Here is a 26,805-nt window from a genome sequence, read left to right as displayed (position 1 = left end):
ATGAGCTCCACCTACTTGGAGCAGATCAAAGAACTTTATCACAGAGGAAGGAGCGAAAGACAGAGAATTACAGGGAAAGCTTTTCTTCCTGTGCTGAGATCATGGTGGAGAAGTTCAATAAAAGGACTAGAAACTATGGCTATAACGGCAAGTGCTTAAATCGCAAGTGTGCAGTAAAAAACCTCAAGGGGGCGATAGTTACCTTCAAATGTCCAGGTAGCTAAATATAAACATGCTGACTTTAGGACACAGTGTCAAGGGTGTTGAAAACTTAATCATACTTTGGTAGCAGTGATGAATTAGCACTTATAACAGATGCACTGACCCACCCGACTTGATAACACGTACAGGCACTCTTGGCTTTGTTTCAGACTGAGGGTTACCCAGCCAAATTATAGCTGACTCATTAGACGTGTTATTTTTGGACGTCTACCTGCTGTCTGAGACTAAAGCTCCTCTCTTTCCCGCTTCTCACTCATTCAGTCTAACTTTTTTGTCCATGTACCAGCCCAGATTAATCATTTATGACCATCCTGGACAGGAGATCTACATTTAGTACACAGCTAACACAACTACATTGTAAAAACTTTAAACACTTTAAACATTTTTATTCTACATACTTAATTTGACAAAGGTATTTTCATAACATTGCAGAAACATTGTTTTGACATTGTTAGCAAATCCCCATTGAATGTTTTATAAAACACATTACCACTTCCAACCTGGTCCTACATTCAGCATCACCAACATATTTTTTTGCCATGGTTTTCTTAAAAATATATAGTGTTTAGCAATAAGATAAAAATGTTTTATGGAAATGTATATATGTAACACTGTTGCGTGAGTTTATTTTTTATTTAATTGTATTTTTTAACTACCTTCAAAAAAGCTTTTAAGTTTGGAAACATTTATCAAAACATTTCCAAAATGTTTTATTTTAATTATTTTATTCAGCAAGAAAGCATTGAATTGATCAAAAGTGACAGCAAAGACAAAATAAAAGGAAAAAAGAAAAAAAAAGTTTCCACAAAAATATTAATCGGCATGACTGTTTTCAACATTGATAATATCAAGAAATGTTTCTTGAGCAGCAAATCAGCATATTAGAATGATTTCTGAAGGATCATGTAACATTGAAGACTGGAGTAATGGAAAAGTTATTTTAAAGTTATTTTAAAATATTTATTTTAAGCATATTTCACAAAATTACTATTTTACTGCCTTTTTGATCAAATAAATGCAGCCTTGGTAAGCATAAGAAACTTATTTTCTAAAAGCACAAACTGCACGTCAGGGGCACTTTCAGTTTCACACCGGTGCCCAATGTTTCCGGGTTGAACGACATGTTTCCTGGAAATGGTGTGCAACGATGTGCAACGGGGTTTGAGATACGTTTTCCCTTGTTTCTTGGGTGTCAAAAATGTCAGCCTAATCAGCAGCAACATTTATATAAACCATACGGTATTAAAGAGACAGATCGCACAATGGGTCCAAGTGAAGTCATTTAATATGTGTCCGCTGCAGCTCGGTATACGCAACTATTGAAGATATTAGAACACATGTTTGTCGTAACATACATTTTTATAGTACAGTTTTATAGTAACATAGCATATCAACATGATGATGATAATGATGAATTTGTAAGTAAATGTAATTAACATCAAAATAAATTCACAAGAGCAAGTATTTACATTAAAGGCAAAATAACTGAAATAATAAGAGCACAAGTATAGATCTGGAACTTCTTTAAGTCTGTCTAAATATGTAGTAATTGAAGAGAAGTGAAGTGAAGTGACATACTGCCAAGTATGGTGACCCATACTCGGAATTCGTGCTCTGCATTTAACCCATCCATAGTGCACACACACAGCAGTGAACACACACACACCGTGAACACACACCCGGAGCAGTGGGCAGCCATTTATGCTGCGGCGCCCGGGGAGCAGTTGGGGGTTCGGTGCCTTGCTCAAGGGCACCTCAGTCGTGGTATTGAGGGTGGAGAGAGCACTGGACATTCACTCCCCCCACCTACAATCCCTGCCGGCCTGAGACTCGAACCCGCAACCTTTGGATTACGAGTCAGACTCTCTAACCATTAGGCCACGACTTACCCAATGTTGCAATTGTCTTCTGGTCCATATCCTTTCCTTAGGAAGGTGTGCTAGACACTGATTAATGTAACATAAAAATACTATACATATTTATATATTTTGCTATTGTATTGTGGAGTGACACTATCATAAACTTTTTTTATGCTCCTCTGATTATATAATGGTAAACATTACAATATCATAGCACAACAACAGTGATCAGCAATAATGATACGCCTAATAGCCTTCTCACAATAAAAATAATAAGGTCATATAGATCATAACACATTCTCGGAGGTAAGAAGTGAATTATCCTTCACCTGAAATTTCTTTTCATCCTGAAATGCGAGGCAAATGTTGGATCACAATAATTAGGAACCACAGTTTCCACAAATCCCTTCACTCGACTGGGATGTTCTCTTTTATTCTGGACGGCAAGGGCAGTGACTATAACATTGAGCGTATTTTGCAGTATTAAACACCTATTTATACCGATTTCATCAGGCTCTGAAAATTTTTCAAGAACAACATAAAGAATGGCCTTCTCAGCTGCCATAGTTGCAACTCTTGCGTCATCAGAAAAGGGTGTTCAATGCATCACCGTTTCCGTTTAATAAACATTTTGCAGTGTTTTTTTTCGGGGCTGAACGCAGCCCAGGTTTTGGTTACAGAATTTTTTCAAATTTATGGTGTGGTTTAATGAAAGTTTTAATAGCTACATTGCTCTGCGATGTAACGTAGCTGCAACCACAATTCAACACTGTAAAATATTTGCTAATGCAAGAATTTTGAACTTCTAATAACACACACTCATGCACTTCCTTCGACACAAGCCCCGCCTCTTTTATCCGAGGTGTGAACAGCTCTGTAAGGTCTTTGCATGTTTAAACACTCTGGTCTCACTCCAGCATTTGGTCACGATGGCACCAAGGTCAGCAGAGGATGAGAGTGAGTCGGATTAGAGGAGATTAAGACGGAGGCTTGTATTTCTCTCGCTCTCTTTCTCTATAATTGTGTTTGTAATCAGCACAGAATAAGTGTCCTCATCTTTCTGAGAAATGTGTAAAAGCCTTGTATATGAAGTTTCCTCTCATTTAGTCAGCAATACTTATGCAGTTGAGATCCTCCAGGGAGCAGGATTGTTTATCCTTTGTTTTAGATGTTTCTCCTAAAATTAAATAGGTGTTAGTATACAGTAGAGCTACAGAACTTATATAAATAGCATTGTTTTTTAATGTGAAATGCTTCATATTTAAGTATTTTTGAGTTCATATTGAAGTCTCCAACTTTTGATGGCAAATTTAGGTGTCTTGGCAAAACTGAACAAAGTTTGACAGATTTTAAGTATTTGTTCTGTCATATAGACCAGGTTATAGAGCTGGTTTGCAGCAGTTTACCATCTGCCTCCTCTCTGAATCTTCTACACCACCATGACAAAGCAGTGATTAGTGTACCAGCTAACATAACACACGCACACACACACACACACACATACACAGGCCTACAGTATATATGAGTCTGTTAGTACACTAGCCACAATTTGTAGCAAATACAACCCATTTACTATAGTAACTGAGCCATTTCCACCTTGATTTGTGTCTGAAAGGAATAGGTTGTAAATTGCACACTGTTTCTTTAGAGTGATGATAAGATCAATTCCTTGTTTTACGGGTTGTTTCACTGGGGGCTATCAATAGACAGGATGCAGTTACATTAGTCTGGTGCCCAGGAGAAGTTATAGATGTAATTGTTTTGTTTAGGCACTATGTTGTGGATCGGGGTACCCTGATGAAAAGACTATAGAATATATTATGTTTTGGATCCCTAACATTGAACATTGGTGTCCCCGGGCATCTTAACAAGCTTACTATGGTCTTCCAGCTTCATTAGTTAATAGTAATAATGATAATAGTAATGCAGTTCTACTATAGATTAATATTTGGAAAATTTATTTGGAAACAATTTAATTGGTCTAGCCTGGAAATCAATAAATGTTTTTGTTTTTTAAAGCAGTTGTAATTTCTTACTGAAGACTGAATATTGATTGTCTCCCAAACACCTCTGTCCACAATTATCTGGACAAATAGGTAGTCCTGCCCTCAAACTTGCGCCATTGGTTGAATCAAAATTTGACATGTCGGATTGCACAATCAAAGACTTTTAAAAGAGCCCCAGTGTTTACAAGCATTGGAATGACAACTTAAGCTATTTGATTTATAAGTTGCCTTGAATTGCTGATCATTGTGAGGCAAACATGCATACATGAGCCTGTGAAACTAACAGCAAAAACGAACGGTGTCCCACCGGCAGCAGTGTGGATTAGTGACCCTGTGCTTCCTTCTTTTGGACCGCTCCAGTGAAGCATAAAGGGATTATAGTGGCCCAAGTTGTGGCTGGACTGAACCATGTGCACCGTCTATGGGGGGTAGAGGACATCTAGGGTAACAGGGGGGAGATTGGGGTGGGGGGGGGGGGGGGGTGTTGCAGATGTTGCAGCAAAGCTGAGCTGAAAGTAGCCTGAGGTCTCAGTCAGTCAGTCAGAGAGAGAGAGAGAGAGAAGTGTACTATGATGGGGGTGATGAACAAGCCCCAGGGTGCTGAAGCAGAAAGTCAAATGAAAACACAAGAAAAAAACGAGAGGAAAGATAGAGACATACTCATCCCTTGCTGACCAGCTTGGCTGAGACGCTCCGCTACGGTCATGGCTCTCGGATGCTGCATGCCGTTGAGGTCTAAAGGTACAGTAGATGTCTCCTGTTACAGTGACGTCTTGAATGCTACACTTTGTAGCTTCTTATGGCTTCTTATGTTTTAGAGTTGATCTATAACTGTCAATTCCTGCATTGCAATCTTTTCCCTGCATGTAGTTTGTTTTATAGCCTAGAAACTCCAACTTAAGTGAACTCATGTCCTTTGAATGTTGCTAAATATACTTTTGCAACTTATTTACAATGTAAAATATGCATTGCTTTGCCTTTTCTGTGGCTCAATGGACTCATTAACAGCATTGTATGGTTGTGATGATGTGTACCTGGAAGATTTGCTGAATTGGCACACTTAAGTTCTTTTGGCTTCTCTGTAAGTAAACCCAAACATTTCAGTTGTGCTAATAGCAAATGTGCTGTGACCCAAGGGGAGGGAAGGTGGTCTTCAGTGAGGTGTGGTGTCATTGAAATTAATGGCTTACATTTGGAGAGCTAGAGTTTCCCACGTCAGAAGGTGTGTGTGTTTGGATTGGGGAATGTCAGCGGTCAGGGTTTGGCTTAGGGTTCGTGTCTCAACCAGTGGCTGATGATTAGAGGTTGACTGTAGACTGAAGATGGTGGGTTTGAGCTTGGGAAACAGGACACCCTTAAGGTACGTTCACACTGACAGCGGTTAAAATTACTGGTGGTAATCAAGTCGCTATACATTTGCTTGCAAGTCCGCTGTAAAGGGGATGCATGATATATTAGTATGGGTGAAATTGGATATTTAATTGTGAATCAGCCATATAATTTCAGCCATTCATTTAATGTTATTTTATTCATGAATCTGATTTATTCATAAAATGTGAATGTGTAATAAAAGGATATTTTAAGCGTTAAAACATGCACATTTTAAAATAGTATTTTATTTTTATATTATTTTATTTATTTTTCTTTTTTTTGCATCAGATATAACATTCCATATCATGAAAATAATTATTGCGGAATTCTAATATATACGTAAGTGCATCACTAATGTTTAAAGGTCAACTTTGCTGCTTTTCAACCAGCTTTGTATTTCACCCAGATGTCCCAGTTTATTTGTCAACAAAAGGCTTCTGGTATACTACTGACATTGTAACAATGTTCTGAAAGTATGTTCCGTTGTAGTTGCAATATCTATTAAATTTACTTCCAAAATGAAAATGAATGTTTTAGGTTTTGGAATGTCCGGCATGATTCCACGCCAAGGCCTCCAACTTCAGTTTAGCCTTCCATCTGTGGTGTTACAAATTGCAGTTTTACATGTTCAATCAATGGATAATATTGATGACAGAAGAATAGCACTGACTTTGTGGAAAGATACCAAAGAAAACATCAGGAAAAGAAAAGGTTCAGTGATAAAAACCAGTTCTGTTTCCCATCTCCACTTCTCATGCCAGAATAAGCCTGTTGGCTTATCTCAGATGATACCATCAGTAGACAAGCGGTCTCCATGAACCATTTCTATTGTCATTTCTATTGTTTTTAGGAGCTGTTTGCTCATGTCTTTGCAGAGCAGAGGCATTGGAGGTGACTGTTTTGGCCACCTTTGAGATTTCCCTCGATTTGTGTGTTGAAGGGGGAATTCACTAAGAAAGAATTGTGCCCGTTGATAGCAATGTTTATTTGCATGTTGTCTTTGTAGTTTAATGCTTGGTTGAATGGATTGATGGCCAGTTCTAAAGCACAATCTCTACTATTTAAGCATAATTTGATGAACTGCTCCCATGATCACCTGGAAAATGTGCAACACTTTTTGCACTGAAATGCTGTGCTCAAAAGTGGTAAATTCACCCCTCTTATTTCTTTTTCTCTGTTTAGTGTGGAAACACTTTAGGATGTTTATCAATTAGGTGCAACAGCTGCTGAAAGGACCTACATAGACAAATGCCCTTCTCTCTGAAATGACTGAGGTGTTTGGACTGTGGAGGGATAGAAAGAAAGAGCTGTTAGAAATCACTGCTGGGTTGCGCTTTACCCCATGCTGCTAAACAACTAACAACCAAACAGCTTTATGAGGAAGAAAGCTCCCAGCCCCCTTCCCAGCACAACTACCTTGGCCTGGATTTACTGACTGACTGAGCTTGAGAAATTCTGGATGATCTATTGTTGCTTGGCAGTAAATTCCCATTTCTGGCATATTTTCTGTCTAATACACAAAGGAATGAAATTGAAAAAAATCTGCAGGTAGAACCTATAAGTCTCAACATGAGAATCAATATTGGTTTTGGTTTTTCAGCATGTGTGGGTAAGAAGATTTGTCCCTATTGTGTTTTCGATTATGGATTTATAGAAACGCTTCTGGGTCAGAATCACTGTTGGCATTTGTTTTTTGCACTTTATTATTTATGCATTGTCCTCATTTGACCCTTCCCACACTACCGAACATCCTGTTTTTTTAGGTCAAATCACACCAATTCTGTATTTTCACTACAGAAACATGCACAAGATTATAAATAATCTGTTATTATATAACAATTTAACATTTAATGTTTTATTTATTATTTTTAATATAGTTTTATTTTTACATTTAAATATATGTATCAACTTTATAAAAAAAAACTTTATTTATACTAAAATACTATAGTAATACTTTAGTATTTTTAATATTATTTATTTATTTATTCATTTATTTATTTTTGAAAGCGCAGCCCCCATTATCTATTACATGTGATTAATTCAACAAAATATACATTTATTTCCACCAAACCCCTTACATTATTATAAAAATGATGTGCATATCAGCATAAACATTTTTAATGTAGACTTGCAAATTAAATTAGATTTGTGAAATGTAAATTTAACATGCCTGCAGTACATGTGCTACCCAAATAATTAATTAAGGTATAAAAGCTTTTCTCAGACATTGATGAAAATTTGGCATTGCACTCAACGTGCGTGTGTGTGTGTGTGTGTGTGTTTAGTTGCACGGTGGCATCTAGGACATCAGTGGTGGTTTTCGTGTTAATGGTGAGTTGATGGGCTTCAGGGGCTCAAGGGCTGAGATACTGAGATGCTACCATGATCACCATGGTTGACTGAAGCCATATCTATCTGGATAAAAACAAACAAGAAGGGCATTAGTTCAGTCCTCAGTGGGGGTCTACCCTTGGGGAGCATACTTGGAAACCCCGGTTTAAACCTTCCCCGTGTTTTCCACCACATTGAGTGCCCAGTCACCATCACCCTATTTACCATGCTGTGGCCTTCACAGAATGAGTCATCTCAGACTAATGGATGGGAACATTTCATCCCAAGATTAGAGGGGTGGCACTGTAAATAAACATCAAACTAGGGAGAATTCAGGTAAATCATTTTCATTCATATAGGAAAGTGCAATTAAACAACAGAAACTGCTGTTGGGGATTTGTCAGATTAGTCCTTCAAACAACAGTCACTAAGCATATTTTCAAGGTCATTGAGAATGTTTTGCATAATGAAGCTTGAGATCAGAGGTTAGATCTTTTGACTTGACTTATGATCTCTCAGAGACACAGAATGTACACTAGAGTCAGGCAGTCTGTGAGGTCAGTAAGATTAGAAAGCAAAGCACTGCTTTGATTCAGCAAGGAAGCATTAAATCGATCAAAAGATTTATTTTTCCAATAAATGCTGTTCTTTTGGACTTTCTATTCATCAATGTGTCCTGAAAACAAAATGCATCACAGTTTCCACCAAAAATATTAAGCAGCAAAAACTTGTTTTCAACAATGATAGTAATAATAAATGTTTGTTGAGCAGCAAATCAACATATTAGAGTGATTTCTGAAGGATCATGTGACACTGAATATGAGAGTAATGATGCTGTTATTATAGTAACATTTTACAATATTACAGTGTTTACCATATTTTTAATGCCATAATTGTAGCCTTGGTGAGTAGAAAATATTTTTAATTTTTTTTTTTTTATCTTACCGACCCATGGATTTTAACATCCATGGAACCTTTCTATTCCACAAAAGGTTGGTTAAAGATTCTTCAGATTATTAAAATGTGCTTTACACTTAGGGGGAATTTTGTTTTAAGAACTGATCACTGAAAGGATCTTTGGAGAACCAAAAATGGTTCCTTTATGGTTTTGCCGAGAAAGCCCCCATTTGGAACCTTTATTTTTAAGAGTGATGTTGAATTAGTTTCTATGGAGGAAAGTTAATGTTACATTCTTCAGATCAGAGGTTCTAGAGGACAAGTTAGGCCTGCATGGGTTCATTGAAGCATGTTTTTCTCTGAACCACAGGTTCTCCTATGACGTGAAATCGTCTCTGGAAGCTTTATTTTTCACAGTGAAAGGCATTGATTACATCTGAGGGTCGGTTCATCTTTGAATCCAGTCCCAGATGGGAGAAATCCTCAGAGAGGAATAATCTGGCAAAGCTACAAAGGGGAGCGGGGTATGGGATGGCAGAGGTGGTCTGAAGAACAGGCATCTGAGATGATTAAGTCCAGGATGGCACAGAGCAGGTACTGGAGGAAATTTTTAGCAGACGCCTCTTGTCCAGTGTAAACAAGGTCCATGATGCATCTCAGAGGAGGTCTGTGGAACAGGTTTTGTTAGGGTGATGTCACACTCTGCAGATCAGCATGTCTGTGTTGTAGAGGATCATTTGTGTAAATTTTGGGATAATAAACAATTTGGGGTTGGGAAGATTGTTTTCTGTTTTAGCAATCCTCTTATGCTCACCAAGGCTGCATTTATTTGATCAAAAATACAAAAATGCATCAAAAATAGTAAGAACAGTAATATTGTGAAAACACATTACAATTCAAACTGTTTTTGTTTTCATATATTGTAAAAAGTTATTTATTCCTGTGATTTAAAGCTGAATTTTCAGCATCATTACTCTAGTCTTCAGTGTCACATGATCCTTCAGAAATCATTCTAATATGTTGATTTGCTGCTCAACAAACATTTCTCATTATTATCAGCATTGAAGCTTTTTTTCTGGATTCTTTGATAAATAGAAGGTTCAAAAGAGCTGCATTTGTTTGAATTAGAATATTTTGTAACATTATAAATGTCTTTACTGTCACTTTTGACCAATTGAATGCATCCTTGAAGAACAAAAATATTACTTTCTAATAATAATAATAATCATCATAAATTAATAAAACAAAATTAAAGACCCCAAATGTTTAAATAGTAGTGTATTATTTTTTGGAGACTGATGAAACATATAACATGAATGCAATTTAATTCATTTTGGATAAAAGCATCAGGGAAAATGTAAATTTTACTCTCCTAAGTAAAATTTATATTAAATATTGTCACATATTAGTTGATTAAAAAAAATTTTTAGCCAATGTTGTCATATTTGGCAAATTGTTTTTACTTTACTGATCATTTACAGACATCATAGAAAGCACATTTATTATTTGCATCATACAATATCATTTTGCTGTAAAGTGTGCAAGATATTGAAGTGTGTGTGTGCACGTATGCTCGTTTTTGTGACAAATGAGGACATAAATTTGTATAATGACACAGGTATGACACAGGTATTACAAGGTGAAGGTAACTTTTCAGGACATTGACCCATGTCCCCACTTTTCAAAACGCTTATAAATCATACAGAGTGAGGTTTTTTGGGGAAAGTAGAAATGTCTCCTGTGAGGGCTAAGTTTAGGTGTAGGGCAATAGCACAGTTTGTACAGTATAAAAACCATTACGCCTATGGGATGTCCCCACTTTTCAGAAAAACAAACGTGTGTCTGTGTGTGTGTCTGTGTGTCTTAAAGGAGTGCACACAGAGATTATGCACACACAGAGTTGTGCTCTATTGAGTTTGTGACCTAGATTGTGCTGCATTAATGCTGCTGTGTGCTAATGACGGCAGAGGAAGAGGAGCGTGTCTATTCACTCACATTATAGTCAAAACTGCCTGCAGCATCCCAGCCAGACACACAGACAATGTCTGTTCATAACTGAGACATGAATGTGTGTGTCTGCAATTAACACAGGCTGCAATATGTGTAATCATAAAATATGCATTTACTTTTCAACCACAAATAGTATCGATAGGTAGATACAGACAGACAGACAGACAGACAGACAGACAGACAGACAGACAGATAGATAGATAGATAGATAGATAGATAGATAGATAGATAGATAGATAGATAGATAGATAGATAGATAGATAGATAGATAGATAGATAGATAGATAGATAGATAGGATAACTTACAACATTTGTTATATTATTTGTATATATGTGACCCTGGACCACAAAACCAGTCACCAGGGTCCATCTGAAAGCTGAACAAATAAGCTTTCCATTGATGTATGGTTTGTTATGATAGGACAATATTTGGGCGAGATACAACTATTTGAAAATCTGTAATTTGAGGTTAGATAGATATCAGATAGATAGCTGGTTAGTTAGTGCCAAGCCCTTGACTTTAGTGACTGTCTGGCTACTGCAGTGACTGTGCTGGCGTGTAGAGGTGTTTGGTTTCGGCTCATGAATAAGGTGTTTGGCTCCATTAAGTCCTTTTGTCTCTCACACAGTGATGCATTAGCCACTGTCAGATTGCACTATTGTTTTGCTAATGTTGGGCTATTTGATGAGCCACTCAGTTGATTTGCTCTTCACACCAGTTGCAGATTCTCTGAAAGCATTTGAGGAAGTCATTAGAGCAGGTTTAGTTTTCAGCTACTGAGTTAAAGGTCTACATTCTTAACCAGCTCATATCAATTGAAGACTATTGTTTCACTTTGTGTGAACAGATTATCTGGGTAAAGCTAAAGTCAAGAGGATGCCCAATAATGCCTGAATCTAACAACATTTTTTGAGGTTTATGCTAAATAAGGAGAAATGTATGTTTTCTGGACCATGAATATATGTTGAAAAACTATTTTTGTCTTAAAGATGTCAACACGAATGATAAAACGTATGGTTACTAAGGTACAAGTGATATTTTGGTAAGATATTTTCTCTTTCATCTGCAGCGTTATCTAACCTGGACATTGAGAGTAAGCTGAGTGGGCATTATCAGGCTCCATGGCACCTGCAGAGAAATGTGTTCCTGCCATCGACTCGGCCCGCGTGTGTGCAAGAGCTGCATCGAAATGCCAAACAGAGCCTGCGGGCGCTGTACAGAGGTTAGACGTGCTTATAAATCAATACTAATCAGTTATCAATCACCCAGTGAACACTTTCTGAGCTCATCTAAGCAAAGTTGTTCTCTCTTGTCAAAATCCTCCATTCACTGACAGTGAACACTGCCCTCTATAGGACAAAGATGGAAGCATCAAAAATAATTAATGTTTTTTGTTTTTTCTTCTAAAGGACCAGTGTTATTTTAATATTATTCATATACTATTATAGTATTTGTTAATATTTTAAATTATATTTATTTGTATATTTTCATTTTAAATTGGAGTAATGTTGTTAGTAAGGTGGCTTTATTTTTTTCAGTTTCTGTTTTAGTAATTTTAGTGCTTATTTTATTTCAATTAGTTGCCAAGGAAACAATTCAAATTTTCGTTAAGTTTTTTTTTTTTTTTTTATCTAATATTTATATTTAATTTCAATATTTTTATTTAAGGTTTTATTTATTTAGATTTAGTTTGTTAACAATAACAACACTGTAAATGACAGGATAAATATTGCCAATTTTCATTTTAATTTTAGTTTATTTAAAGTTTTAGTAATTTTGGCAAGTGCTTTTGTCATTTTTATTAGTTTGTTTTTTATATTTCTATATGGCTTTAGTTTATTTTTTATTTCAGTTTTAATTTTAGCAATTTTAGTACCTAAGCTTACGTTATTTCAGTTATTTGCCACAGCAATATGTTTTGTCAGATAGTTGTTTGTTTAATTTTATTTAATCTTCATATAACAGAAATTATTTTTCATTTTTCAAAAAAATTTATTTAAAAAAAAAAAGAAAATAAGTATTGAGCTTCAGTGTAACCCATCCAGCACCATTTTCTGCTCCAGATATAATTCTTCATTTGATAAAACTGTCTTACGGATTTGTCTGTTGTGTGTGAAACTGCTCATCAGACCAGCAGCAGAGGCAGGAGGTCAGCGAGAGAGAGCGCCGGGTGACCATTTCCATCTCCATGGCTCCGCCCATGCCCACCTACCCATCACCCCGCGCCCACCACAGACGCCAGCAGAGAGACAGACCCCTCACCACGGTAAACATCGGCCCACTGGCCTGAAGCTCTGATCTATAGTGTGATTCCTGTAGACGGACTGTTGATGATGGTATGTCTGTGTGTTTAGGAAAGGACCGAGAGAGACATAGAAACTCAGACAACACAAGCACAGGTAAACACACACCTGTGTGTCACGCTCAAACACTGCATGGAGATCTTTGATTTTAGCTGAATGATTCCATCCTTGTTGTCCTTTATTTTTATATGTTTGCCTTGTAAAAAAGACTTTAGCATTCTTTTCAAAAAGTTTTAATTAAGTGAATAATATATTTGAAAAGAATATACTTTTATATTCGCACACTGAATGCGATATTTTCAGATAGTTTATTGCAAGTTATTTGAAATTAAATTCAAATATATCATAGTTTAAATTTATACTAAATGTAATTAGTTGACATTAAGAGTGTTACGAGAGTGACCCACTTAAAGTGTGTTTTTGCATATCATTTCTTATTTTGTCTTTGAAATATGGTTCAAGTTTAATGTCAAACATTTACAGGACACTAAAATGTACTTTAATGTAATTTCTATTGAAAGTTGCATGTTACATATATTTAAATACACATGTGAAATGGTGAAATTGCATATCAGTACATTTAAATGTAATTATTATATTAACTTTAGCCTCTTAACGGACATCTGCTTTCTGAACATGAAAATACACAGACTTAAATGGTTGTAATTCATGTACACTTTGGAAAAAAAAAATTAAAGTGTAAAAAAGTTTTGAAAATAAGTTTGTTTAGTGTAAAGAAAATGTACTGTACTAAAAAAGTTTACTTTATATAAAATACATATTTTACTAAATATTTTGGAATATAAAATTGCTATAAAATCAAAACTGCATTTCTGAATTCTAACTAAGTTATGTTCCAAATTTTAAACGCGGTTCTTGTGAGATTTTTTTTGTTTTTGTCACTATACCAAAAATAGCCACTGGGTGACACCCAAACTCCACAGAATTTTTTTTAAAGCATTTTCCTGTCACAAATTTATAGTATGATTTTGTTTTGTTGCAGTAAATTTCGTAATATTACACTTGATACTGCCCACTAGGGGGAGGAGCCCGCTAAAAGAATTCAAAGTACCATTTCCATAACACAACGTCAAATTTCGAAATGGCTTCACAGGATGAATTTTGAGTCTTTAAACGTTCAAATAATATCTAATTTAGGATGATTACTAAAATATGTGATAGAGGAAAAGGGTAATAAAAAAGATTGCCAGGCAGTTAACAGGTTAAATGTAATATTGAATAACACACTACAGTGAAAATTATAATCAAATATTTTACAAGTGCTTTAGTATGCTAGTCAACACATCAAAATGTGTACTTTAATGCAAGATAAAAAGATTATTAAAACATAATGATTTAAAATGTATTTTAAAGAAAACCTTTTCATTTGACATTATTAGAAAGTGCCCTTTTTGACTGTAAGTGTTTTGAGAAATATATGAATGTGTATTCTTTAAGTAGACTTATTGAGTACACTTTCATTTCACTAATATGTGACCCTGGACCACAAAACCAGTCATAAAGGTAATTTTTTAAAATTTCCATTGATGTATGTATGGTTTGTTAGGATCGGACAATATTAGGCTGAGATACAACTATTTGAAAATCTAAAAAAATCTAAATATTGAGAAAATCACCTTTAAAGTTGTCCAAATTAAGTTCTTAGCAATGCATATTACTAAACAAAAATTAAGTTTTAATATATTTATGGTAGGACATTTATAAAATATCTTCATGGAACATGATCTTTACTTAATATCCTAATGATTTTTGGCATAAAAGAAAAATTTATAATTTTGACCCAAACAATGTATTTGTGGCTATTGCTCCAAATATACCCCAGCGACTTAAGACTGCTTTTGTGGTCCAGGGTCACATATTATATTATCTGCAAGTATGGCTGCTTAAAAAATGTTAACTTTAAAACTTTTAGGAGTCATACCTTGTAAAGTATTTTGCACGTACTTCACAGTCATTTAGCGATTTTTAACATTTTTTTGCATTGATGTTCATAAAATCATAATCTTTTAGATTATTCACTTATTTTCAGCCTCATAGTTTGTATCTGTGACTCACTGTGAGTAAAGCAGATGCAGGCAAACAACTATTAACCAGGTTGCCAGTTTCTTTCTTTTTTTACCGATGCATAAGTAGTCATTTCAGTCAAATGATTATTTAATGATTATTTTGATCCAGCTGATCTAAAAAACCGGGAGTGTCTCTTTGGATGTCATGCTTTAAGGACATTAAGCACTTACTTATTTGTACCAGGCTGGTCATTATGACAATAACTCATCTTTTGCAGCCAGCCATGTGGACATTCATTTCTTTGTTAAGCCTCCTATAATAACACTATTTATTTCAGGATGTTCATGGGTTGCTGACAGGTGTTCAGTCATCTGGATTACATATCTTTACTTAGTACAACATGATTTAGAGGAGTATTTCACCCCAAAAATGGAAATGTGCTTATATACTTACTCTCAGGCCATCCAAAATGTAGATGAGTTTGTTTCCTTATCAGAACAGATTTGGAGAAATTTAGTATTACATCACTTGCTCTCCAATTGATCCTCTTCAGTGAATGGGTGCCGTCAAAATCAGAGTCCAAAACAACACAATAATCCACAAGGAATCCACACCACTCCAGTCCATCAATACAAAAAAATCCAACATTAAGGCATTTTAACTTTAAATCATCACTTCTGACCAAAACACGAGTCCATAATCCATAATAACTCTGTATGTGAATTGGGTGGTGTAAATGTTTCAGTGCTGCAGAACTGAGGACGCTTTTTAATTATATATAATCACCTAAATCTATATTATTGTGTGTTTTGACAAGCACAGTGAATCACGGCTGCTCTTTCAGTTTTTTTCTTGCAGTTCCAATACGGAAGCAGATGCATCCTCATTGTGTTCATTTCTGTGTTCATGTTCATCCTCACATTCATGTCCATCTTTGTGTTTGTGTGTGTTGTAGTTCCAAAGCACCCGGTCCTCCTCCCCTACTGAGTGTTGTCATTTTTCCCCATGGAGCAGAAAGGTATTTTACCCCCAAATGTCTCCTAAATCCTACATTCACGCTGATCTGGAAACAGTTTTACATCCCTAATCAAGGCCAAAACTGCTTCCAGATCAGTAGTTTAACAGAACATCTTACATAAATAAGATTTGGTTTTGTAGAACCTTCAAGACATGTCTGTGTTATTGTTATTTAACACACATACGTTTTATTATAAACATATAATCAGATATTGTTAACTTCTGAATGTAAACCAAATCTTAACTGGACTCTTTTGTGTTTGTCTAACATCTATAATACTTTAAAACTTGTCTTCTGATGCTACTACCTTCTAACATCAGCAGTACGCCTGAACTGTCGTCTGGATATGCCATTGTCAAAATGATGATCTTCTTTGCATATGTCTGCAAATCTGAATTATGGAAAATGTGTGTGAATTGATTTTCAGGGCCATTTTTTATCTTTATAACACTAACATTTTTAAATGAAGTCCCATAACATGCAGTTTTTACTTTTTTTTTCCAGAACTGTGAGATAAAATGTCTCAATTTACCTTTTCTTTAACAACATATGGAAATTGCTTTTTGCAAATCCAAGTCACTTTGAATTATCTTCATTAACTTTGCCCTTGTGTCTAACCCTGCAATGCTGTATAAATCAACACTAGCACAGACTAATAAAGCACTGCCCTTCTCATAGCCTCTCCAGCATTATGCTCCTGAAATACTATGTGAGGAATGTCTATGGGAAACACACACACACACACGGAAGTGTGCAGGTCTGAGGTTTCTTAATGACAGGGTTTTCAGGGTAGAGCTGCTGTCTGACTGTATGTGTGTGTCTGTGGCAGAAAAAAATAATTGCCCATCAACTCCCGGCACTGTGGCTTACCCACAAACCCCTGCCTGAGTGTCTGACTCCAAGATAGATGCTTTAAAGAGCGAACACTCTGTCACGAGTTCCCTTTTGAAATGCTCTCTTCAGTTGTCACTTGCTGTAGCCTGTCTTTTCCGATCCATTTTAAGGCATATTTAAGGTCCACAATTAATTTTAAGTAAAAAAATACAAAATTGCTTAATTTCTTAGTTACTGGCTGTGATGGGTTTCTCTCATCAACACAACCAGTACAAGATGTTTTATGCTGCAAGTTTTACTTTCCTCCAGAAATTAATTTAGTGATACATAATAATGGAATAAATGGGATATTAATGAAAAAATTAGGAACAAAAATCACAATGTGGTTTATATTTTTTGTGCAGTTTTACATATTCATACTGGCTTGTCCTGTATGGTTGCAATGAATATGGAAAAATAAACACTGCCATTATTTGCTAATTCTTTTATATTTAGAAAAAAAAAAAAATAATTATATTATATATATATATATATATATATATATATATATATATATATATATATATATATATATATAATTATTATTATTATTTTATTATGTTCAGACTCAATGTCTCACAATAAGGTCTCACTCTCTATTTATATATAAAAGCATTATTATTAGTGCTGTCAAATGATTAATCGCGATTAATGGCATCCAAAACAAACGTTTTTGTTTATGTAATATATGTTTGTGTGCTGTGTATATTTATTATATATAAATACACACACATACAGGATATATTTTGAACATATTTACATGTATGTTTATATTTGTATAATTTATATATTACATTTAATATAGAAATATATCTTTTTTTATATATATAAATGCATTTGTGTGTATTTATATATACATAATAAATAATACACAGTACACACACACATATGTAAAAAAAAACTTATTTTGGATGCGATTAATCGCGATTAATCGTTTGACCGCACTAATTATTATTATTATTTTGTTTAATGTTTTTATTTATTTATATATATTTTTTTTACTTAATTTTAATCACTTGCCATGCCAAACGTTCTAGACATAGGTTTTGTAGACATTATAAGGTTCACTTTCTCTGGTTTCCTCGTGCTCCTTTATGCTCTGTGTTTCTTTATTTCTGCTGTTGAACTTCATGAATGGCATTCTCTTTCCCAGCCCCCTACGTTCCCTCCTCTCCTGCTCATTTTGGCTCCATACACTCCTTTTTTCTTTTCTCTTTTCTTCCTGCTTTGATTCCGTGTTTTTCAAAACTCCACTTCACCCCTTGCCCCTCATTTCAGCGCCGGCAAACAAAACGATCATAAACTCCCTTTAATTCTGTCCGTCTGTTTTTGTGGCGCTTCCCTCTTTCTTTTCGTCCTCTTCTGGTTTTGGGAGAAGTTTCCGTGGTAACACACTTTTATTTTTTTTTTGTTGGCTGCTGTTTATTGTGAGATCCTCATTGGCCGGCTGGGAAAGGGACACACAAAGACTGAATATCACAGCTCGCTTTAACACTGTGCATGTTCATATGTGGCAGCCACTAAACTTTCCAAACTTCTTTAGTTAGTGCTCTGTAAACTCCACAAGGTAAGTTAACTGATTAGATTAACTGCTAAGTTAACAATCTGACAGGATTGAACAAGTGTACTTCAGCTGGTGCTGTGAGTGACAGCTGAAATGAAGGAATTGAACTTGCGTTATGTTGTATACTTCATATGAATATGCATTTGTTTAATTTCTTATAAATTTTTCCTGAAACTGTTGTACACTGATTAATGCATCTCCATTGTTATTAGCTTTGCATGTTTCAGTGCTTCTTTATGCATGTCCATGTAGAACTAAAAATGTAAATGTTCTCCCATTTCAAGTATGTTGTTCCACTTTTTCACAGACCTCATGAAATCAAAATAGTTTTTTTGTGGATTTTGGTCCATGTCTGTTAGCACTCAAGTATGCTGCACACAAGTCCATTTTGTCTTCTTTTCCAGGAAAAATGGACTAAAAGCAATAATGACGTATCCAAATGCTGTAACAACTGACTAGCAAACATCCCTAGCAAATTAAACAAAGAGCATTGGCTGTTTATAAGAAAAACAGTCCAACTTCCTGTTCCAATTGGAAATTTGCCAATTTAGACACAAACTGCTCCTATCAAGTGAATTCATGCGGTCTTAAGGATTAAAGCAAGTGGAGCCATCATCGATTTGTTAGATACATCTATAAAAGATTTCCCAACCTCAGTAACCTCATATTCATCACCGTAATGTTCTTCTAGGTTGCTCCTCCAGTGGATTCAGATTCAGAGGTGGTGGCTTTGGGCCACTGGCCGAAGTTCCCAATCCCGAACCTGCCCTCAACGCTGGACAAACAGACCAACTGGGCTGGAATCTTACCACTGCCCACCCCAGAGGAGAAGATGAAGACGGACACTCAAGTCATGACCTCATGCATCGTTCCCATTAATGTAACAGGTAAATGTGTTTGCTGTAGATAATGCATGCTGAGTCAGGGCCGAGTATAACACTTAAATGATAGTTCATAGCAGCATATAATGTTTTTTTGTAAAATATAATTTCATTATAAGGAAAATTAAAGGCTGCATTAATTTTAGTATTGCCCAAGTACATACTATTGGGCTCAATTCTGGTGACTCTGTCACTACTGAAGGAGAACTTTGGTCCATTAGAATCTAGTGTTATTGTAAATGTGTGTAAAGAAATTGGTGTAGAATACACATAAATTGCTAGTAGATTTCACAAACAATTACAAAGAAATGGCAAGTAAGTTTTGAAGCGGAAATACCAAAATAGTATTTTCTAGTAAAACATGCTCCAATAATCTACACTGAGAACTTGAACAGATAATGTCACAAGCTTTTGTGCCAATTCTTGATTAAAATTCAATTTCTGACATTGACAATGAACTGTAGAAGTAGTAGTTCCAAACATAACATGTTTTTATTTCTATAAATATATTTGAGCTATTTTGTGTATCTCATGCAAATCAAAAATCTACAAATGATTTTAACAGATGTTATACAATAATTAAAAGCTTTTGTTAATGTACAACACATTTGCTACCGTGGTGTTGGGTTAAGGGCAGGTTTGGTTTTGTAGGTTTAAGGGTTGGTTAAGGGGGTCAACAGTGTACAGCCAAATTGATTACTATAAGGGAACCCTGTTTATATTACAAAATACTGATAAATTAATGACTTTTTTTTTTTTTTTTAAACTGATTCAAGGAAACAGTCAAACCAAAGTTTATCCAGACACCTTCATTTCTCACATTATCACAGTTTATTCGCTGTAGTTTAGAAAATGGTGACAAGAACACATAGTTAAACTGTGTCAGAACAAATTCATGTTGATAATGCCATCCTTCTGTTAGAAACTGTCTCAAAAATGAATTAGGTTGAATAGCTGTCAGCAGTCAAATTTAAGTACACAATTAGATAATACCAGTTTAGGTCAACCAATTACCAAGCAATGCTTAATTTTGTTCAGTCTGTGGTGTTAAAAGTTTTCATTATCAATTAAGGAAAAAACACTTAAGCAAAACATGGTCAGGTTACAGGAGCAAAAACATGAGCAAATTATTAATAAATGATTTGTAAAGGTGTGTAAATAGGGTGAATTCAGGTCATTGCCAGAGATGACTGCTCATAAAAGTACTAATGATTAGTAAACATTTATAAACATTTACAAATAATTAATAGTTTCAACTTTAAATTGGGTAATGCAAAAACATGAGCAAATGATACGTGATTTGTAAAGATGTGTAAATAATAAAATACTACACAATAAACGCAGACCAAATGTGTGACCCTGGAGAACAAAAGCAGTCTTAAGTAGCACGGGTATATTTGTAGCAATAGCCAACAATACATCGTATGGGTCAAAATGATAGATTTTTCTTTTATGTCAAAAATCATTAAGATATTAAGTAAAGATCATGTTCCATTAAAATATTTTGTAAATTCCCTACCATAAATATATCAAAACTTAAGTTTTGATTAGTAATATGCATTGCTAAGAACTTCATTTGGACAACTTTAAAGGCGATTTTCTTGATATTTATAGTTTTTTGCTCAGATACCAGATTTTCAAATAGTTGTATCTCAGCCAAATATTGTCCAATCCTAACAAACCATATGTAGAAATCTCAATTTCAAAAAATTGACCCTTAGGACTGGTTTTGTGGTCCAGAGTCACATATGTGACCTTTACAGACTGTGATTGAGTGAATAATCTGTTAACATGAATAGTGTGTGATGTGCTTAAAATGACTAATTAAGCTATTTTTTTCACAAGATTTTACAATGTTGGGAAATATGTGAACTGAACTTTAATGACATTTGTTTGCATTTGAAAGTACATTAACACATTTCTGTTAAAATCCTATAGATTTTTGAAAAGTACATGATGATATGAACTGAAAGTTTGATGACATAAGCATTTTAATTTACATGAAATAATGATCTATTAAGTAGTGTTTAATTAATTTCGTTAGTAATCATTAATAAGTGCATTATCTCATACTTCTAGCTATGTGAATATATATTAACAACTGATCTGTTAAGCATTACATACTGTTTATTAATGGTTTATTAAACAGGAACAGTCTATGTTACACCTCAGAACTAAATCTAATTGAGAGTATCATCATCTTGACCAAAGTTCTCCTCTGGCATCAATGAACAGAAGGATTATCTTGTGAGAACGCTGAATTTTGCGTGTATTGTTTTCAGAGGAGGGCGCCAACGCTACTTCCCCCTCAGCGATATCAGCTTTCCTAAGTGAGAGATCTTTTACATGTCCATTAAGTTTTCACCTTCAGTATCAGTGCCACTTCATTCCCTGACCATCACCATCTAGAATAATGTGCGGAGAGAGAGAAGGGGTTGCCATCTCAGCCATAATAACACTGTCATTTTGACTATTGTAGCTTTCTAATTGAATGAAAAAAAGCTGTTTTGATATTCACACTACTAGCACATGCTGCTATAAGTCAGTGCTAAGTGGCCACTAACTTTGTAAATGAAGAGTTAGTAGTCCTGAAACATAGATGGCTAAAATAAATGTGTGATTTTTTTTTGTTTCTATTTTTAAAGGGTAGATTATAATTGCTTCAGTCTTTTGCCATTTTAGACCTTTTACTAATTCCCATAAAAACATCTCAGGAAAATGCTTGACAGACAGAGGCAAAAAAAAAAAAGTAAAAGGGTTGTTCCGCTGTTTTTGTTTTTTTCTCTCTCTATGTTTCTAGTTAAAGGTTGAATAAGGCCATGATCAGACCCTTTTTATTCCATGACGTGATTAATATTTTAACATAGATGAAACATGGTTTTGACAATTTCTTTCAAGTTGTTAGAAGGGCTCAAACTGAAGAATCACCCAAATACATTAGAATACTTACAGTATTAGACACACTGGAAAGTAGGTTAAAATCTGCAAGTCATGAAATTTGAAACAAAAAAAGTTCTTAGTTGTCGTGGTAACTTACTTTGTGCCAGGAAATGCAAAGAATCAAGAAAGTGTTTTGTGCATACTAATCAGTTGTATTAGAATTACAAAGAGGCCAAATATATCTACTCTGGGCTTGACTGGAATGGGACTTTTGAGGTGCGTGTCAGTAAGGATAGACTCAAAGACAGTGTTGACTGGAAATTGCACATCACAGACACAATGGTGTAATGTAATTGGTGCTCAAAGGGCCAAGCCTTGCAATCACATGAGAGTCATGATGCATGACACTGGACAAACATCAAAACAAATAGAGCTCAAGAGTACAGCAGCAGACTGCAGTCTAGAGTAAGGCTGGGGTCGGGTAGGACAAAAATACTCCCATTTTCAACCCTGGTTGTTTTCTGTTCTGACATCCTGAATATGTCGCTCCTTTCACCTTGCATGATGTTGCGTATTGTCCAGTGTACTTTTGTGTCAGTTAAAATATTTTAACATGAATGAAAACCATCTTTTTGTTGCATTTATGATTTTATAATACATACTTTTTTTTTCTTCTGAGACGTGTTGTTAACCTTGTATATTGATGCATAACTTATGTAGAAAGTCAGATTGTTTTGTATAGGTGACGTGAAAGTAGGTATATACTGTAAAACTGAAAATATATACTCTGTATAAAATGTATAAATGTACGTATATATATATATATATGTATATATATATGTGTGTGTGTGTGTGTGTATATATATATATATATATATATATATATATATATATATATATATATATATATATATATATATATATATATATAAAATATATATATGTTATTAGTTAAGATACGTTATTTTCACCTTGACTAAAATATTGTATTTAGCATCAAAAATCTCAATTTATGAGTGTGAGAAACATGGGAGGGAGAAGTAGAAAAAAGTGGCTTGCACCCAACAGCCTCTCACATGTCTGGTGCTCTTTGCAGGGGTTGGGTTCGACAGAGAGGCCAGTGTGCGCTGCTCATTAGTCCATTCGCAATCAGTGCTTCAACGGCGAAGGAAGCTAAGGAGAAGGAAAACAATCACTGGCATTCCCAGACGCGTGCAGCAAGATTTTGGTGTGTGAACCTGTAACATTCTTTTATTACTCTGTATGTTTTCATTATTTGTTTATTTACTGTAAAGAATAAGGCATATAATAAGAGTAAATAGCATGTATAAAACATTATTTATTACTGAAAAAATCTTTCATTGTTTTTTAGATTCCGACGAGTCTCCATTGGCCAGAGAACGTACAGTGATAGTCCATACCAACCCTGAAATTTGCCAAGAGGATCTCACGCTCTCTCGTCTCAACACCAAGGACTCTGGTTGCCAGACAGAAGAATTACTGATTGTTGGGGCTGCACCCTCACGTAGACGGATCAGAGCACAAAGGGGGCAGGGCGTGACTGTGTCACTGTCCCATTCCACAGGCAACATATCTTCTCTGGCTGACAACTCTGACACAATGTTCACTGCCTCAGTAGGCTCCCGTCTGCGTTCCCGAAGCCTCCCTCGTGAGGGAGGGCGACTGGTGGATGAAGGCCATGAAGACAGTGATGAGGATGACGAGGAGGAGGATGAGGAAGAACTGTCCCCGTTTGAGGCAGAGGACTTCCTACCAGTCCCAGGGGAACATATTCTAAAAGATGATGAAGAAAGCACTGATGACCAGGCAATCCCAGAGGGCCAGCATAACAGTTTGAAATTCAGGCAGCATGCTGGAAGTACAGAGCATGACTGGATGGAAAGGGGTCGATCCCATCTACCTCGCAAAGCTGACATGGGTAGCTGTGAGATTTCCTCCAGTTCTGATACATTCAGTAGCCCCATTCACTCTGTTTCCAATGCTGGTGTGTTGACTAGCCAGATGGACCACAAGGAGGATCACCAGTCCTCGAGCGGCAATTGGAGTGGTAGCAGTTCTACCTGTCCCTCCCAGACATCAGAGACCATTCCACCTGCAGCCTCACCCCCACTCACCGGATCATCCCACTGTGATTCAGAGCTATCGTTGAATGCAGCTACCAATACTAATGATGACTCCACCGGCTTCATTATTGATCCATATCCTGGAGACCGATCACAAGGCCTCCGTAGCCATAGGACAGGTTCATTTACTTCCACTGCGACTGACATGCTTGATGATGCTGGAGTCAGCACAGCCAGTGAGGGTGAGTGGAGCTATCCACACTACAGGCACAACATGCCTTGCCATCCCGACTTCAGTCCTGAGCACTCTAGGGCAGAGAATATCCTAGAATGTCCCAGTTTTGCTAGCATAGCCACTTTTGAAAGTTTAACAGATAGGCCACCATCTGAAAAGGCTGACACCACCTCACACTTTTCTGTAGATGCAGAGGGCTACTATACCTCCATGCACTTTGACTGTGGTCTTAAAGGTAGCAAAAGCTTCACATATAACTATGCATCTGTAGACCAGCAGCAGGCAGAATATGGACATCAAACAAACACACTTGGGAGACATAGTCTCTCTCTAAGGAAACCAAAGGTGAAGCCACCCCCACCAAAACGTAGCTCATCCTTGAAGAAAATAAGCAGCCATGTTGGACCTCCCACTGACAAGAACGAACCAAAGAATGCTGTCGGTCAGAACAAATCTATGTCTTCCGGTGAGAGAACACAGCATGTGGGGTTGAACGGAGGCTCCTCAAGTCAGCTGGAGAGTGAGGAGCCACTGGGGGCTTGGGGTGTTGAGAGTTCTACAGAGATTCCAGAAGTTGTTTTGTTTGGCTCCACAGAAACACATTCCTTCAAGGACGAGGGAGCCGTCCAGTCAGAATATGCAGATCTCTGGCTTCTTAATGACTTGAAATCCAATGATCCTTACAGATCATTGTCAAATTCCAGCACAGCTACGGGTACCACTGTCATCGAATGCATTAAGTCACAGGAGAGCTCTGAATCCCAGACTTCCCAGTCAGGATCTAGGGCCACCACTCCTTCATTACCATCGGTGGAAAGCGAGTTTAGATTGCCTTCACCAGAAAAGCTGGTAGGTCTAGCGTCACCTTCCAGTGGCTACTCAAGCCAGTCAGAGACACCAACATCATCTCTTCCGTCGGCTTTCTTTCCAAACGCTCACCCAATGTCCCCTACTGGTGGCAAAAGAAAACCCAAAGTCCCAGAGAGGAAGTCCTCACTTGCTTCTTTGCAGCAGTACTCGTCCAAAAGGGACCTGGAATTGCCTATCATACCTCCCTCCCATCTTGACCTAAGTGCCCTTCCCAATGTCAGCAAGCCTTCAATTCACAAAAACCAGATGCACATCCTCCACCAGAGCAAACAAAAAGCAGCAACTTCAGCAGAAACCAAACGTGAGAGTCTGGCAACTTCGGTTTCAAGTGATGAGCTGGCAGTCACTAGTCCTTCACTCCTGCCCATCACTCCTACAGTACTTTGTTCAGTTCAACTACGTTCAGTTAGCAAATCTGGAGATGGGAGCCACGATCGACCTACAACTGATACTGCCACTAGGCCTAAGTGTCCCACTGTGACTATCATTACCCCACCTACTCACAATAAACCCCATGAAACTAGGAAGCCTCCACCCTATAGACCCCTTCTCACAGAAACCTCCTCTCAGGACAATTGTGAATCACTGTTTACCCCAGTAGATGGACTAGCCGCTAAGAATATAGCAAGCCATTTTGGTGCAAGAAATAGATATGACCGATTAGCCCCATCACCTCTTTGGAGCATGACTGCTTTTAAAGCCCCGTCTGAGCAGATGAACATGGATGAAGTGATGTCTGAAAATTCTCGAGAAGTTGCAGAGGAGGTGAGCACCTCAAATAATTTATTTCCCCAGAGTAGTCTGGAAGTGGAGCAAATCCAGCCATGGAAATCTGAGCCAAATGAGGGAAGCCCTGGTCAGAATGGTCTTGGAAAGAGGTCAGATAGTCTTGACCAAGTGCCTGATATAGTCAATCAAAGATCAGAGACATTGCAAGCTTATCTAATCAGCAGTGCTGGAGAAGGATCTGTAACATCAGGTGTTCCAACCAGAAGTGCCTCACAGGAACTTGTAGAGGAAGGGTCAACACCAGACACAGAGGACTATTTCAGCAAAGGTTTGTTTGTGTAATATTTCTATTACTAAGTCAACTAGCTGCCATTTTGTGTAAAGTTTAGACATTTTGAATTGGAATAAGTTTCAGAGTTTCTATTTCAGAGTCCACACCAAGCGATCCAACTGTCTCCCCTCTGACAGACGAATCCAAAAGCGAGGATGATAGCGTTTTTCTTTCACCAAGTAAAAGTCGCACAACAGAGGATCTCTTTGCCATGATTCACAGGTGTGTTTATCTAGTAGATTTTTTTGATGATCTGAGAAAGTACTGAAAATTGCAAAATGTTGATTGTCTCTTGTTTTGTTTTTTTGCCAT

The 26,805-nt window shown here is 36.4% G+C and overlaps 1 protein-coding gene across 1 annotated transcript in view; it reads left to right on the top strand.

Annotated features, from left to right (window-relative positions):
- LOC306859303 (actin remodeling regulator NHS-like) overlaps positions 1-26,805 on the top strand; it is a gene marked incomplete at its 5' end in the record, with an annotated part of 158,970 nt that overhangs the window by 128,545 nt on the left and 3,620 nt on the right. Inside the window, 9 exons of the mRNA XM_079400276.1 lie at positions 11,767-11,919; positions 12,827-12,963; positions 13,052-13,096; positions 15,984-16,046; positions 19,175-19,370; positions 21,647-21,694; positions 23,341-23,472; positions 23,617-26,490; positions 26,592-26,715. Of these exons, the coding sequence (XP_079256402.1) occupies positions 11,767-11,919; positions 12,827-12,963; positions 13,052-13,096; positions 15,984-16,046; positions 19,175-19,370; positions 21,647-21,694; positions 23,341-23,472; positions 23,617-26,490; positions 26,592-26,715 (3,772 nt within the window). The remainder of the gene's footprint in view (positions 1-11,766; positions 11,920-12,826; positions 12,964-13,051; positions 13,097-15,983; positions 16,047-19,174; positions 19,371-21,646; positions 21,695-23,340; positions 23,473-23,616; positions 26,491-26,591; positions 26,716-26,805) is intronic.

The sequence above is a fragment of the Barbus barbus genome, assembly GCF_936440315.1.
Source record: "Barbus barbus genome assembly, chromosome: 40".
Taxonomy (NCBI): domain Eukaryota; kingdom Metazoa; phylum Chordata; class Actinopteri; order Cypriniformes; family Cyprinidae; genus Barbus; species Barbus barbus.
This window is presented reverse-complemented; position numbering and strand designations above follow the sequence as displayed.